The 15,954-nt window shown below is 44.6% G+C and overlaps 2 protein-coding genes across 6 annotated transcripts in view; one reads left to right on the plus strand and one right to left on the minus strand.

Annotated features, from left to right (window-relative positions):
- tmem251 (transmembrane protein 251) overlaps positions 1 to 10,426 on the minus strand; it is a 17,307-nt gene extending 6,881 nt beyond the window's left edge. The window contains exons 1-2 of one of the 3 annotated variants that reach the window (XM_046291829.1): positions 10,146 to 10,426; positions 5,869 to 6,192 (exon numbers count right to left, since the gene is read on the minus strand). In XM_046291829.1, coding sequence (XP_046147785.1) covers positions 5,869 to 5,997 — 129 coding nt within the window. In that variant the 5' untranslated portion in view covers positions 5,998 to 6,192; positions 10,146 to 10,426. The remainder of the gene's footprint in view (positions 1 to 5,868; positions 6,193 to 10,145) is intronic. The other 2 variants (XM_046291828.1, XM_046291830.1) reach the window with 2 other exon arrangements.
- Positions 10,427 to 11,680: 1,254 nt separating this feature from the next.
- The window catches only part of itpk1a (inositol-tetrakisphosphate 1-kinase a), a 57,920-nt gene continuing 53,646 nt past the window's right edge, over positions 11,681 to 15,954 (plus strand). The window contains exons 1-2 of one of the 3 annotated variants that reach the window (XM_046291833.1): positions 11,681 to 11,875; positions 12,638 to 12,758. In XM_046291833.1, coding sequence (XP_046147789.1) covers positions 12,664 to 12,758 — 95 coding nt within the window. In that variant the 5' untranslated portion in view covers positions 11,681 to 11,875; positions 12,638 to 12,663. Of the gene's footprint in view, positions 11,876 to 12,152; positions 12,759 to 15,954 lie in introns of those variants that run through there. The other 2 variants (XM_046291834.1, XM_046291832.1) reach the window with 2 other exon arrangements.

Genomic DNA, 15,954 nt, shown 5'->3' on the forward strand with positions numbered 1-15,954 from the left:
CCCAGAGCCTGGAGGAATTGCTGACCGCGGTGGAAATTCACCAGAACACCCAGGACCTGCTGAGAGGGGCCCGAGCGGAGAGACTTGGCGAGGAGGATGAACAACACAGAGAGAGGCGAGGGGCTGAAGGGGGCCCGGATGGAACCCGCCAAGGCTGTGAAGCGGGAGGCTGGCCCAAACCGACGACGTCAGCGGCTGCTGGACCCAGATCAGAGACGCTGCTATGAGTGCTGTGAGCCGGGGCACCTCGTGTGGAGCTGTCCCGGCCGGGAGGAGGCGATGCCCTCTGCATCCCCCAGCTCTGGGGTAACCCGGATGGCGAGTTACGTCACCTCCTGTTGGACCCAGATCAGAGACGCTGCTATGAGTGCTGTGAGCCGGGGCACCTCGTGTGGAGCTGTCCCGGCCGGGAGGAGGCGATGCCCTCTGCGTCCCCCAGCTCTGGGGTAACCCGGATGGCGAGTTACGTCACCTCCTGTTGGGCGCACACCGAGACGGCTCCTCCGATGGTTCTTGTACAAACCAGTGCTCTGCTGGACTCCAGCAGCACCCGCAGTGGCTCACACGAGAGGGGGAGGAGGAACCAGGGGACGAGGAGGTGACAGTGTCCTGTGTACACAGGGACACGAAGAGGTACCCAACGGTGCCTGTGAGGATAACCACCCCAAGGGGGGAGTGCCAGATGTGTGTGGGAGCTGTTCCTAACCTATCCATGTCCATTCTCCTCTGTCGAGACTGCCCTCTCTTCCAGGCCCTGTAGAGGAGGGACCTGGGGAGGCGAGCACGGGAGGTAGGAAGAAAAGGCAAAAGGACGGTGGCCTGTGCAACCCAACCCCATCACCAGAGGTGTCCACTGGGCCCCGAGGCGGACCCGGGGGAGGGAGATGACCCCACTCCCGCATGCGAGCCCCTGTGCGAGGAAGACCTCAGGCTCCCATTTATGGAGCTGGAGGCCCTAGACGGACCTCCCAACACTGGAATCCTCACGGGTCAGTTCGGGATGGCCCAGATAGAAGACCCCATTCTCCAGAAGGGCCAGGTGATTGCGGTGGATGGCATACTGTTAATTGGGTTAAGTGATTGGCACTACCCCCACTTCGCAAACAAGCATCATTTATTGTATCAGGTAGTAAAGCATAATGGGGAGACAAAATACTTGTTACTCATACCCAGCCAGTATGTTAGGACTGTGTTGCAGCTTGCCCACACCCACCTACTTGGGGCACACCTGGGGATAGAGAAAACCAGGGAGCGGATTGGGAACCAGTTCCACTGGCCCGGAGTTAAGCACCCCGTGGAGGACTACTGCAGTAGTTGCCCGGAGTGCCAGATCACAGCTCCGAGGGTGCTTTATCGAAACCCTTTGGTTCAATTGCACATTATAGGAGTGCCATTCGAGCAGGTGGCAATGGATCTGGTGGGTCCGCGAGGGGACACCAATAAATCCTGGTCATCGTGGATTACGCCACCCGATATCCTGAGGCAATCCCGCTACCCATGGTGGCAGCAAAAGGTATCACACGGGAGCTCTTCCATTTATTTAGCCAGGTAGGTATTCCACTGGAAATCTTGACGGACCAGGGCACTGTGTTCATGTCTCGCGTGATGAAAGAGGTCTGCAATCTGTTACGAATAAAACAGGTGAGGACCAGCGTGTACCATCCACAAATGGACGAGCTGGTGGAATGAGCTGGTGGAAGGTCATCAAGAGAGACAGGAGGAACTGCCCACCTGATGTTTTCAGTGCACAAAGTACCCCCAAGCATCCACAGGGTTCTCCCCCTTTGAGCTCCTGTATGGCTGTCGGCCCCGCGAGCTGCTGGACCTAGCCAAGGAGGTCTGGGAAGAGCAGCCGACCCCCCTTTGCAGCGTAGTAGAACATGTGGAGAAGATGAGGGAGAGGATGATGGCGATTTGGCCAGTGGTGGGAGAGCACATGGCCCAGGTGCAACGTGCCTAGGAGCGTCTCTACAACCGGGGTGGCCCAACCACGAGAGTTCCAACCAGTTGAGAAGGTATTGGTGCTGATCCCTACAATGGAGAGTAAATTCCAGGCTACGTGGCATGGGCCCTACAACATCGTTGAGCGGGTAGGTGAGGTCAGCTATAAGGTCCGCCAACCGGGACAGATAAAACCCCTCAAGCTTTACAATGTGAATTTACTGAAGAAATGGCCCCCACAAGTGCAAGCTGGGCTACACCGAGGTGGAGTACCTGGGCTATCAGATCGGGAAGGGAAATGTGAAACCCCAAGAATAAATGAATTGCTGCCATTAGGGGATGGCCAGTCCCCAGAACCAAGAGGCAGGTGAAGTCATTCCTGGGGTTAGCAGGGTACTACAGTAGATCTGTACCTAACTTTGCCGCAATAACTTCTCCCCTCACAGACTTAACAAAGGCACGACTACCCCAGACGGTGCGATGGACGGAGGACAGAGGCGGCATTCCAGGCCCTGAAGGATGCGCTATGTTCGCACCCTGAACTCATCACCCCGGACTTCTAAAACAATCCTGGTACGGACAGACACGTCTGATACAGGGGTAGGGGCCGTTTTGTCCAAAGAGCAGGAAGACGAGGAGCACCCCATCATGTATGTCAGCAGGAAACTCCTCCCGAGGGACAAGAAATCGTCTATTGTCGAGAAGGAGTGCCTCGCCATGAAGTGGGAACTGGACACCCTCAAGTATTACCTCCTCGGCAGGAAGTTCACGCTGATTACTGACCATGCAAATGACCGTGTCACCCACTGGTTCCTGTCCTTACAGCGATTCTCTTTCTCTGTCATCCACAGGTCGGGGGCCCAGCATGGCAATGTGGAAGCCCAATCCTGGATGGATGCAAACCTAGCCCTTAGCCCTGACTGGGAGGGAGGGAGGCATGCTAAAAGAGGGGGGTAATAATAATAATAATAATATATGCCATTTAGCAGACGCTTTTATCCAAAGCGACTTACAGTCATGTGTGCATACATTCTACGTATGGGTGGTCCCGGGGATCGAACCCACTATCCTGGCGTTACAAACGCCATGCTCTACCAACTGAGCAGTAATAGAGGAGAGGTATGTGAATCGACATTGGCTCCCCCTGCTGGGAATACAGGAGCTGGGCACCCCGACAGCTCTAAGCAGAGGTAATTAGAGGAAAGTGCCAACCAGCCATGGAGGCCAAATAAAAGGAGCACGGTGGCACACCGCGAGAGAGAATGAGGAGAGACCGACACCAAGCGACAGTAGAGAATAAGGACTGGGCAAAACCTAAGTGATTTTGTTTGTTATGTTTATTGTCTGTCTTAGTAAAGTTGTTTTTGCGGACTAAAGCCTCCATGTCAATTTCTGCACGTTCAACCCAAACCCCCATGGTTTACCACAGAACCATAAACAATTAATGAATATGCACCTGTGTAACGGTCATTAAGACACTAACAGCTTACAGACGGTAGGCAATTAAGGTCACTGTTATGAAAACGTAGGACACTAAAGAGGCCTTGCATGCTGCAAGGAGGCATGAGGACTGCAGATGTGGCCAGGGCAATAATTGCAATGTCCGTACTGTGAGACGCCAAAGTTGTGGCAAAATGGCTTAAAGACAACAAAGTCAAAGTATTGGCGTGGCCATCACAAAGCACGGACCTCAATCCTATAGAAAATTTGTAGGCAGAACTGAAAAAGTGTGTGTGAGCAAGGAGGCCTACAAACCTGACTCAGTTACACCAGCTCTGTCAGGAGGAATGGGCCAAAATGCACCCAACTTCCTGTGGGAATCTTGTGGAAAGCTACCCAAAACGTTTGACCCAAGTTAAACAATGTAAAGGCAATGCTACCAAATACTAATTGAGTATGTAAACTTCTGACCCACAAGGAATGTGATGAAAGAAATTAAAGCTGAAATAATTCATTATCTCTACTATTATTCTGACATTTCAGATTCTTAAAATAAAGTGGTGATCGATCTATTGTCAGAGTTTTGGTTGCACACGTGTAAATTATCTTGATTGGAAGAAATACTGAAAAACCCAATACACAAAAAGTTGAAAATATATTTAAATAAGGTCTTAGGTACAGGAAAACAATCACTCTCTTCTGACTTCCTGGTGAGGCCTGATCACCCTTACTAGGAAGACAGGAGATGTTTTTATGGGCTATGTAAAAACAAATAATCAAAGAAGAAGTTCATAATTTATTAACCTTGTTGGGGATAGGGGGCAGTATTTTCACTTTGGATGAATTGCGTGCCCATAGTGAACTGCATCCTACTCTGTCCTAGATTGCTAATATGTGCATATCATTATTACTATTGGAGAGAAAGCACTCTGAAGTTTCTAAAACGGTCTTCATCAAGTGGGATGAACATGCAGGTTGCCTCGGCGACACTTGACATGGACACGGGTCCCTGCACCAACCATCCAAAGGTGCTCTCTAATGCAACTAGCGTCTCCATCAGTCGCTCCACTCTGCCTGATACTATCTGCCAGTAGTATTCTGCTCCTATCAGGACAGAGAGTTCAGGATCATTGTCATCTCCTGGAAAGTCTGCGAGCTGCAGTCCCTTTCTATTGAGCTCATATTGAATCTGTTCACCAGGAACCTTCATCACAGCTGTGCACACTTGTGGGGTTTCAATTGCCTCTCTCTCTCTCTTCTCTGCTGTTTGTCCCAGACATTCTCCAAGATGACTTTAACTGTGTTGCGTTGGGACGTTGCTGGGGCAGAGGAGCCAAACGTGTGAAGAGTGAGTGCCTCTTGTCTGATTACTGGTAGCTTCAAGCCCTTCACAAGGTTTTCATGTATGAAGCTTCTCTTACTGCCTCCATCTAGTAAGCAACGAGCCATCTTCCATGCCTTTGCCGTTTGTAGCAACACAGTGTTCTGTCCATCTGGTTTCATCTTCAATGAATGGGAAAAACTGAGGAAACAGCAGCATCTGCAGAAACAGTAGGGGGTTGCACCTCACTCCTCTTACTGGTACACACAGCAATGTGATGTCTACTTCCACATGTTGCACATGACACATGTTTGACCTTACAGGATTTTGCTGTGTCTCTGTCCTAAACTTATAAAGCATCTTCCCATTTTATTTAGTTTCTCTTTGCGTGTAGCAATATTGTGGTCAGGGCAGTTTTCTGATTTGTGGTCTGCACTGTCACAGAATAGACAGTTTTGTTCCTTCTGGCTGGCTGTATGCAGTGCTGCAGCAAATGGCATGTTGGGTCTTTTTGTTTTCATTTCATTGGAGAAGCTTGACTTGTTCCATGGTTTGCTCTCTTTCTGTTGGTTGCATGATCTTGCCATTTGTAGCGCTCCGTCCCTGCTCTGAACCTCTTTCTGTAGGAAACTGATAATCTCAGACACTTTCCATTCATCATCTACTCCCCTCTGACGACTATAGTCAATAGCTATGTGTCCTCTGGAATCATCTGCAGTAAGATTGGGCATAGTAGGCTTCCATAGGTTTCTGACACTACACCCAGTGATTCCAGGCTCCTAATCTGAATTTCACATTCATCATATAGCTGCCTCAATGCATTTAGATCAGAGGAGTTTTTCACAGGGGTGAGATTCAGCAGCTTTGACATATGAGCACTAATCACAAGATCTTTCCTTCCAAATCCGCTCAGTAGAGTGATTACATCATCATAGTTACTGTCTGTTAACATCAGTCCTGCTACTGCCTTTGCAGCTGGTCCAGTGAGATATGTTTTCAGATAGGTAAACTTCTCTTTATTACACAATGAATCATTGTTGTGAATAGCAGTCTCATACTGGCTCCAAAACTCCTGCCACATACTGACATCTCCATAGAATTTCTCAATAATCAACTTTGGTAGCCTTACTGATGGTCTCTGATCTGTTTGAGTTAGCATCACTCACCCGTGCTGGTAGTGGATTGACGTTCTGTTTCTTCTTCATCACTTGTTGTGCATGGCTCTTCAGCATGATAATGCGCTCTTTGTAATCCTTTGTGCATGCAATCTTTGCCTCCAATCCGTTCAATGGCATTAACTGTTCAATTCCACGATAAAGTTCAAACAAACTGTCCTCCTTAGCTGATAGCAATCCCAACAATGTACTCAAGTGAGCGGTATCCGGATTTGACTGGGCTATTTCCACATCAATCTGATTCAAAATCCGTGTTGTGGCACCTCGAACGGTACCCCGCTTTCGTCTCAATCTTTCTGCTTCATGCTGACGTTCCTGCTGACGACAACAGTGGTAGGCCTGATCACCGACAACGATGGGACAGCCTATAGGGAGGAGGTCAAAGACCTGGCAGTGTGATGCCAGGACAACAACCTCTCCCTCAATGTGAGCAAGACAAAGGAGCAGATCGTGGACTACAGGGAAAGGAGGGCCGAACAGGCCCCCAATAACATTGACGGGGCTGTAGTGGGTTGAGAATTTTAAGTTCCTTGGTGTCCACATCCCAAACAAACTGTCATGGTCAAACACACCAAGACAGTCCTGAAGAGGGCATGACAACACATTTTCCCCCTTAGGAGACTGAAAAGATTTGGGGTGGATCCCCAGATCCTCAAAAGGTTCTACAACTGCACCATCGAGAGCATCCTGACCGGTTCTATCACTGCCTGGTATGGCAACTGCTTGGCATCTGACCGTAAGTCACTACAGAGGGCAGTGCGTACCACCCAGTACATCACTGGGGTAAAGTTTCTTGCCATCCAGGACCTATATACTTGGCGGTGTCAGGGGAAGGCCAAAAAAAAGTCAAAGACTCCAGTCACCAAAGTCATTGACTGTTCTCTCGGCAACCGCACGGCAAGCGGTACCAGAGCGCCAAGTCTGGGACCAAAAGGCTTCTAAACAGCTTCTACCCCCAAGCATCTAATCATACGGCCACCCAGACTATTTACATTTGAACCCCCCCCGGCTTTGTTTTTACACCGCTTGCTACCCTCTGTTTTTTTAAACATTTTATCTATGCATAGTCACTTTTACCTCTACCTACATGTACAAATTACCTCAACTAACCTGAACCTCCGCACATTGACTCGGTACCAGTACCCGCTGTATATCGCGTCGTTATTGTTACTTTATTGTGTTACTTTTTATTTTATATTTTTTCCTTTAGTTTAATTTAGTATATATTTTCTTAACTCTATTTCTTGAACTGCACTTTGATTAGGGGCTTGTAAGTAAGCATTTTACTGTTGTATTCAGCACATTTGATAAATACAAATGTATTTGATTTGATCATGAGCTGGTCAGTATGTGTTTGCAATCCTTTCTAACAGTCCATTTTTTTTCAAGATATCACGTAGAACTGCGTAAGTGTTGCTCACCACTTTCTGGAGGACCGAGTTTTTTTAAATCAGTGTTATTAGAGTATGAAAGCTAAAGAGAAGGGAAAGATCTGCCTTTTGATTGCAAATATGCCGACAGACGAAAAGAGAACACACAGAAGGCTGTTGTAATCCGGAGACAGGTGTTTTATACATCTTCAAACTAAGGACAACCATGGCATCCGTGACTGAGGGAGAAGCGTCCATCCACATATACGGTAAGATAGTCTTGCTAGCTACATTTTCAGATATTACACATTTCTAATTTTATCAGAAAGTTGTTTTCATTTCAAGTTAGGCTAATGTTAGCTGGCTGGGTCCCTAGCTAACATTGTGTATGATCTATATAGTAATATTATTTGTATCTCAGAGACATTTGCATTGCTAGTTTATAGCCTAATGTTAGCTAGCTATGTTATGAGTTAGGATTATGGTTAATTGTTTAACTAGCTAGCTAGATGTCTAAACAAAAGACTCCACTACTATGCAAGTAACCATTTCAATAGAATGTTCATGATGTCACTGCGACAACTGTCGATAGACGTAGCTGGTAAATTCACTCTGGCTATCTACTCTGATTTCAGAGCTCTCTCGTCTGAGTGTAGAATAACTGACAAATTTGCGAACGCTCAACAGCCGTTGAACATGGCCAATGTCAGTAAATGTTGGCAGAAAAACAATTAAATTGTTGCCAGCTGCACAATTACAGTCACTAATACTGTGGATAACATAAAATCAGCTTAACCAACTCTGCTAGAAAGGATTGCCGACACATACAGACCATATATCACTAGCCACTTTAAAAAATGCTACCTAATATAATGTTTACATACCCTACATTATTCATCTCATATGTCTACGTATATACTGTACTCTATATCATCTACTGCATCTAATAATGTATCACTAGCCACTTTGTATCACTAGCCACTTTAACTATGCCACTTTGTTTACATACTCATCTCATATGTATATACTGCACTCAATACCATCTACTGTATCTTGCCTATCTTGCCTATGCCGCTCTGTACCATCACTCACTCATATATCTTTATGTACATATTCTTTATCCCCTTGCACTTGTGTCTATAAGGTAGTAGTTTTGGAATTGTTAGCTAGATTACTTGTTGGTTATTACTGCATTGTCGGAACTAGAAGCACAAGCATTTCGCTACACTCGCATTAACATCTGCTAACCATGTGTATGTGACAAATCAAATTTGATTTGATTTGCTAGGGTGAGTAAAATGATCAGAGTGAGCCGTTCTTGCTTTTGTGTCTGGAAGTAGCTAGCAAGCTAGCCAACGTTAGCTTGGGTACTTGGCTGCTACTGTTAGAACAGAACGCTCGGATCAACCCTACTCTTCGGCCAGAGGATCCAGTGTGCGCTCTGCCATGGATAAAGAGCCAAGTTAGTTAGCTAGCTAGTTGGCTGTCAAATCTTCATATGACAGATGCTTTTCCACTCTGTTTAGCCAGCTAACGTTAGCTATCTAGCCAGCAATGTGCAGACAATCAAATGTCAAGGTGGTGGACTAACTGACAAACACTGGGATAAAGCCAGCTAGCTAACATTATGGGCTGGGCCGCTTCTTCGGGTAGCTTTCTACAGCACCAGGCTGAACGCTCCGGGAGCGAAACACTCTGTTCACGTTCTGACAACGCTCTGAGTGTACGAACACCCAGAGCACACTCTGGCACTCCAGATTAAATTTACAAACACACCTGTAGTATAAACTAGCCTTTAGTCTTGAAATCTTTGGTTGTTTAGTACATGGCCTCGCATGTGAATCCTTAAAAAGATAGGTTGGAAAGAGGGTGTGAACGATGCTGAGTAGGTGTACGAAAACATTCAAGAGCCATTTTCTCAAAACTTAGGTTACAAGTTGATTAACTTTCAAAGCAGAATTACTTTCCCATTGTTCCTCATACCATTTTCTAGCTTGGTGTCTCTACTTTTATCCAATATAAAATACAACATTTCGTTACAGAAGATCGAAGGTCAGTCACATATAGGATTCGTAGTTATTTGACATTGTGCGATTAATTTAACAGCTATGAAACAACACGGAATAAACACTTTTAAAACTGCTTATACGGCAGTTATTTTACAAAAAATGTGATCATACTAAACTATTTCTTTTCACAAATACAAGTGAAATGCTCGCACTGTAGAGCCCTGACCACCCGCCAACGTGGCTGATGAAATATACATTTTACCCGCCAATGCGAAAACCTACCCGCATTTGGCAGGTGTTAATTTTAGGCCCTGTTCATCAATCATATGATCTCTCGAGTCTAGTCGAAACGTTGCTAATGCCACGACCAGGACAACCCGCATCCGGCGCGAGATATGGCACGGAAAATGTACCTCAATGGCATTGCACTCCTAATTATCCCAACTGAGAAATAGAGAACTGCTAGACTTTAATGACTGCTATTTTTTTTGTCAGCATACTTGGCTAGCTAATGCTACAGCAGCCCATTTGATTCGACAAGCCTTCCGGTAACTACTCACGCCCAACGCTAGGCGTCGCATTTTCATAAAATCCAATGGGCTGCTATAGCATTAGCTAGCCTAGAATGCTGACGAAAACCTTGCTGTATTTGAATCTTCTAGATTTGTTAGTTCGGAAAAATAGGAGTACAATGTCATCTCCCATCCCTGGATTGAGGTACATTATATCTCGCGCCGCGTTACGACTAGAGAGAGCATGTAATTAACATCTAGTCGGATTCTGGCTAACTAGCTAGGCAGTTAAGTTAACGTAAGCCTAGTTAGCTGAAATGGTAGACCACATTATTTGACAGATGGAAAGTGTAACATTAGCTAGCCATGAAGCTCACCTTTCTTTACATGACAAACAGTTTCGTTGACGAGGCAACTTGCTGTGATTTCATTTTAAATCCATGTTATTTCATAACCCCAGGCCATTTAATAAACCAACAACAACACCGATTGCCTTTCTTCCTTGTCATATGACTGCCCAGGGATATTAGAAAATGAGATAATGCCGCGTTCATGACAATTGGGCACTCGGAAATCTCGGACTTCTGACTTCAGGTCGGAAAGTCTTGAAAGATTGTTTCCGACTTGATATTCCAAGTTGGGTGATCGTTCACAACGAATTTTCCTTGTCGGAACTCGTTTTTTTTCGAGTTATATTGAACGCTTGGAAGTCGGGGGTTTCTGAGATTCCAGTTGTTTTGAACGTGGCATATATACCAACAGGAAATGAATGGAGAAATGTATAACGCTCCGCCCAGCCGAATGTCGACCAATCGACTTTACGTTGTCAGTTTGCGTCACAGGTCGCTAAACTAATCGTCGCGTAATCCCTTCTAATAGTCGAGAAACCTGCAGATTTTCCTCGAAAGTACAAGTTAATTATCTAAAATCCTGGAAATTATGTTTTAATATTAGGCTTCTTGTTCGTTTAATTCGTGCTCATGTTGGGTTTTTGACTCCTTGAAGACGAGAGATCATTGTCCGAGTTTTCTTAGAATGCCGGGTTCAAAACAACTGGGAACTTGCACATTTCTAACTTCAGTGCTTTCAAATCAACTGACACTTAGATTTAAAAAACGAGCTCTGAATGGAAATAATTGATTTGAACCGTCATCCAACTCGGAATTCCAATTGGTGAACTCCGGCCTCTTTCTAGATTTTCGACTTTCCGACCTGCAGATCACTGACGTCATGGTTTGACGTTGTATTATTCCGAATTCCTAGTACTTTTGAATGCGGCAAATGTACGGACAATGTGAAATCCATGTATATGGGGCCTAATTTATTTATTTAAATTGACTGATTTCCTTATATGAACGGTAACTCGGTAAAATCGTTGAACTTGTTTTTGTTATTTATAGTTACAGGCATGTATTTTTCGGTAACTGGTGACGACCCGATATTCGGGATACAACAGCGTAACAAAGGTTGAAATAAGATCTGTTGCTTGTGTAGGCTACTAGAATATAGAGTCTTTTTAAGGGCGATATATACGTATTTAAGAAGGCACTGCATGCACGCAAAATGTTATGCATTTGTGTTGCACATCCACATTCATACAGTGCAGCATGCCAGGAAAATTATTCCAATATATAGTCTACCCGTTGTCTGTCAAAAGTATAGCCTACCCCTAGATGTCGCTATGTGAGCAGTGCACCTTAGCCTAGTAGTCTACCGCTATTATCTTTCTACCGTTTTGTGTGGATATCGTCCAACAATCATCAACGTTTATTTAGCTATTGTGTGCAATTTTGACTATGTTCAACTTTGCATATTTTCCCCATTTCACCCACCTCAACTTATGGATTGAGTGATGTGACAACTGAGCTGATTGTGTCACCCAATAGGTAACTTAATTGGTGCCTCCTCCCACTGAATATGACAGCACGCCATTAAAGTTTATTAAAAGCTTTTCACAATTCATCTGGGCTTGTTATTATAGGAATTAACGTCCAATGCATCATAATTTCTGAGCTGACCATTTGGGCATATCATATTCTCTTGCAATTATTTGACTGTTCATCTGAACCAACAATCAAGGAACCTGTTGCGGTGAGACCAGATAAAGGTACGTGGTGTCTAATTTTGTAGGCTAGCAAGTATCAACCTAAAATAGCCTATTTTTGTGTTATATTTCGGTGGTTTCTGGGCTACACAAAGGCTACAATTAATATGACTATAGCCTAACACTAATTTGAAGAGGTTCTATGCATTTTTACTATATTTCATAAACAGAAACTGATCAAGTTACTTTGTACAAGTCCAATATCGGCCACTTCCAAAAACAATCGAGCGCTCTCGGTCTCCCCCTCTGCCTGTGATTCAAAGCAATGGAGTGAGCATTTTTCCTGTTCCTATGCGCACAACAGACGCTTGCAAGCTCGCGGAAGGTTTACAGCACTTGTAGGCCGACGATTTTCAGCCACAACAATTCACGGCTGGAGTCACATTTAGGCTACTTCATCCGATAAACATCAAGAAATTATTTAGATGAATTATAAATGACTCGTGTGTAAAGGCATTTAATTTCTCAAAACAAATGTTTCTGGCACGGAATATCGGCACTCTGTGCAAGAGAGCGACAATTGGAAGGGAGATCATTGTCAATTAGTTCCCTGCACTAAGGATTGTTGGTAACCAGATTTTCCTGAAATACAGCTGGAGTAGCCTATGGTGCATACCTGGAATACAGATCTTGTCTAGGGTGTTTAAAGGTCTCACCGTTTGCAAGAATGAAACCATTTCAGTGGAGAATTAGCCATCGTTGGCACAACAACGGCAAGAAGAGCTGGCTTTTATGAATAACTATCTTTCATTATGTCATTGTCAGCAAGGGCACCAACGCATAATATTGAGATGCAGACTCTTCTGAAGGGCAGAAGAGTGGGCTACTGGCTCAGCGAGAAGAAGATCAAAAAGATGAATTTCCTGGTATTTGTGGACATGTGCAGGTAAGAACATTTAACAGGCTATTAGCCTACCAATACATTATGTAACCAGGAACGTATTCGTGAAGTTAAGCCAATAGTTTTCCGTCACTTCATAATGGTTTCACGACTTTAATCGTGTGAAACCTGTTGCTGAAATGTAGGCTACAGGGCTTTGCACCTATTTATACCACATTCAATTACATACTGGTACGGGTCTCAATGATCGACTTGGACTGAAATAGGTGCCGGTTCTCATTTTGGGCGCCACAACTCGGCACTATTTTAAGCCAATATTCCATAATGTGTAGGAACTCAAGCATTAGAAGATGTGTGGTGTGTTCCTGCCCAAATCAATTCATGTGCTCGCTGAACGCAAATATCGAGAAATATCACATACTTATTTCGGTTCATGTTGACAATTCCTTGGAATCTTCAATAGGCTATAGTGCTGCCTTCTAGAATGATAGTTTAGTAGTTTTCCCAGTCGGACATACGTAATATCAATGTGATTAGATTACAGTCAGTGTTTTTCATCCAGATGTTTCCACTTCGACCCATCGCCGGGGTGCTGCAGCAACCCCTAAAAAAAACAGAATAAAAACAAATAAAAATATACTTTTACCAAAAACTTCAAGAAATTGCAGGGTGTGGCAAGCTTGTCTTAACATGTATTCAGAGAGGCTACCTGGCAGACAGGTTTTACTGGTTATTCAGATTGCCAATGACGTTTTACTGAAGCCAGTGATTTGACATGACATAGTCCGGTCCAAAATTATTGGAACTCTTGATGAAGATGAGACTGTATAAAATAAATGATACAAATACTGGGCTCCAACAAAGTGGGAAATAATATTATTTTGTACTAATACAATTTCTCAAATCCACTGCTCAAAAAAATAAAGGGAACACTAAAATAACACATCCTAGATCTGAATGAATGAAATATTCTTATTAAATACTTTTTTCTTTACATAGTTGAATGTGCTGACAACAAAATCACACACAAATTATCAATGGAAATCACTAAAATAACACATCCTAGATCTGAATGAATGAAATATTCTTATTAAATACTTTTTTCTTTACATAGTTGAATGTGCTGACAACAAAATCACACACAAATTATCAATGGAAATCAAATGTATCAACCCATGGAGGTCTGGATTTGGAGTCACACTCAAAATTAAAGTGGAAAACACTACAGGCTGATCCAACTTTGAGGTAATGTCCTTAAAACAAGTCAAAATTAGGCTCAGTAGTGTGTGTGGCCTCCACGTGCCTGTATGACCTTCCTACAATCCCTGGGCATGCTCCTGATGAGGTTGCGGGTGGTCTCCTGAGGGATCTCCTCTCAGACCTGGACTAAAGCATCCTCCAACTCCTGGACAGTCTGTGGTGCAATGTAGCATTGGTGGATGGAGCAAGACATAATGTCCCAGATGTGCTCAATTGGATTCAGGTCTGGGGAACGGGCGGGCCAGTCCATAGCATCAATGCCTTCCTCTTGCAGGAACTGCTGACACACTCCAGCCACATGAGGTCTAGCATTGTCTTGCATTAGGAGGAACCCAGGGCCAACTGCACCAGCATATGGTCTCACCAGGGGTCTGAGGATCTCATCTCAGTACCTAATGGCAGTCAGGCTTCCTCCGACGAGCACATGTAGGGCTGTGCGGCCCCCAAAGAAATGCCACCCCACACCATGACTGACCCACCGCCAAACCACGGAGTCTCCAGACTCTCTCCAGACAGGGCGCCAGTGGTGAATTTGCCAATCTTGGTGTTCTCTGGCAAATGCCTAACGTCCTGCACGGTGTTGGGCTGTAAGCACAACCCCCACCTGTGGACGTCGGGCCCTCATTACCACCCTCATGGAGTCTGTTTCTGACCATTTGAGCAGACACATGCACATTTGTGGCCTGCTGGAGGTCATTTTGCAGGCCTCTGGCAGTGCTCCTCCTCCTCCTTGCACAAAGGCGGAGGTAGCAGTCCTGCTGCTGGGTTGTTGCCCTCCTACGGCCTCCTCCACGTCTCCTGATGTACTGGCATGTCTTCTGGTAGCGCCTCCATGCTCTGGACACTATGCTGACAGACACAGCAAACCTTCTTGCCACAGCTCGCATTGATGTGCCATCCTGGATGAGCTGCACTACCTGAGCCACTTGTGTGGGTTGTAGACTCCGTCTCATGCTACCACTAGAGTGAAAACACCGCAGCATTCAAAAGTGACCAAAACATCAGCCAGGAAGCATAGGAACTGAGAAGTGGTCTTTGGTCACCACCTGCAGAACCACTCCTTTATTGGGAGTGTCTTGCTTATTGCCTATAATTTCCACCTGTTGTCTATTCAATTTGCACAACAGCATGTGAAATTTATTGTCAATCAGTGTTGCTTCCTAAATGGACAGTTTGATTTCACAGAAGTGTGATTGACTTGGAGTTACATTGTGTTGTTTAAGTGTTCCCTTTATTTTTTTGAGCAGTGTATATTTTGTTTAACAATTAATAAAATAAACTAGGTGTCAAAATTATTGGCACCCCTGTTTTCAGTACTTTGTGCACCCTCCCCTTGTGAGTATAACACGTAGCCTGTTTTATTTAACCTTTTATTTTGTCAAGGAGTCATACAGAGTCCAAGGTCTCTTTTATGAGCCGAGAATTACAGAGAATGCACACATCAATATAATTACAAAATTCCCAGAAGAAAGAAAACACTGTCAAAAACCACAAACCCATTCACCAGTAATGGGCGGGATCTTTGCCCTTTCCTCCAATGCGCTTATGGACTGCCCTCTTCAATTCAAACCACAGGTTTTCAAAGGGTTCAAGTCTGGAGACTGAGATGGCCATTACAAAATGTTGATTTTTGTGGTCAATTATAAATGTATGTGTGGTTGAGGATATTGTCTTGCTGTAAGATCCACTTGTGGCCAATTTTCAACCAGGTTTTTGGATAAAATGTCCCAGTACTTGGTAGAGTTCATGTTGTTAACCTTAACAAGGGTCCCAGGACCAGTGGATGAAAAATATCCCACCACCATATTTTACGGTAGGTAAAATATTATTTTATGCACAGGTTGTTTTAAACCACTCTTTTCCGCATTTCTTTTACACGTTTTTCAGTCAGGTTTGTTACCTCATTAGCTTGTTAGCTTACAACCTGGTAACTTTACCAGTATATCCAAACATTTGGGGGCACAGAAAGAAAGGAAAAGTG

The sequence above is a fragment of the Oncorhynchus gorbuscha genome, linkage group LG12 (genome assembly GCF_021184085.1).
Source record: "Oncorhynchus gorbuscha isolate QuinsamMale2020 ecotype Even-year linkage group LG12, OgorEven_v1.0, whole genome shotgun sequence".
NCBI lineage: Eukaryota > Metazoa > Chordata > Actinopteri > Salmoniformes > Salmonidae > Oncorhynchus > Oncorhynchus gorbuscha.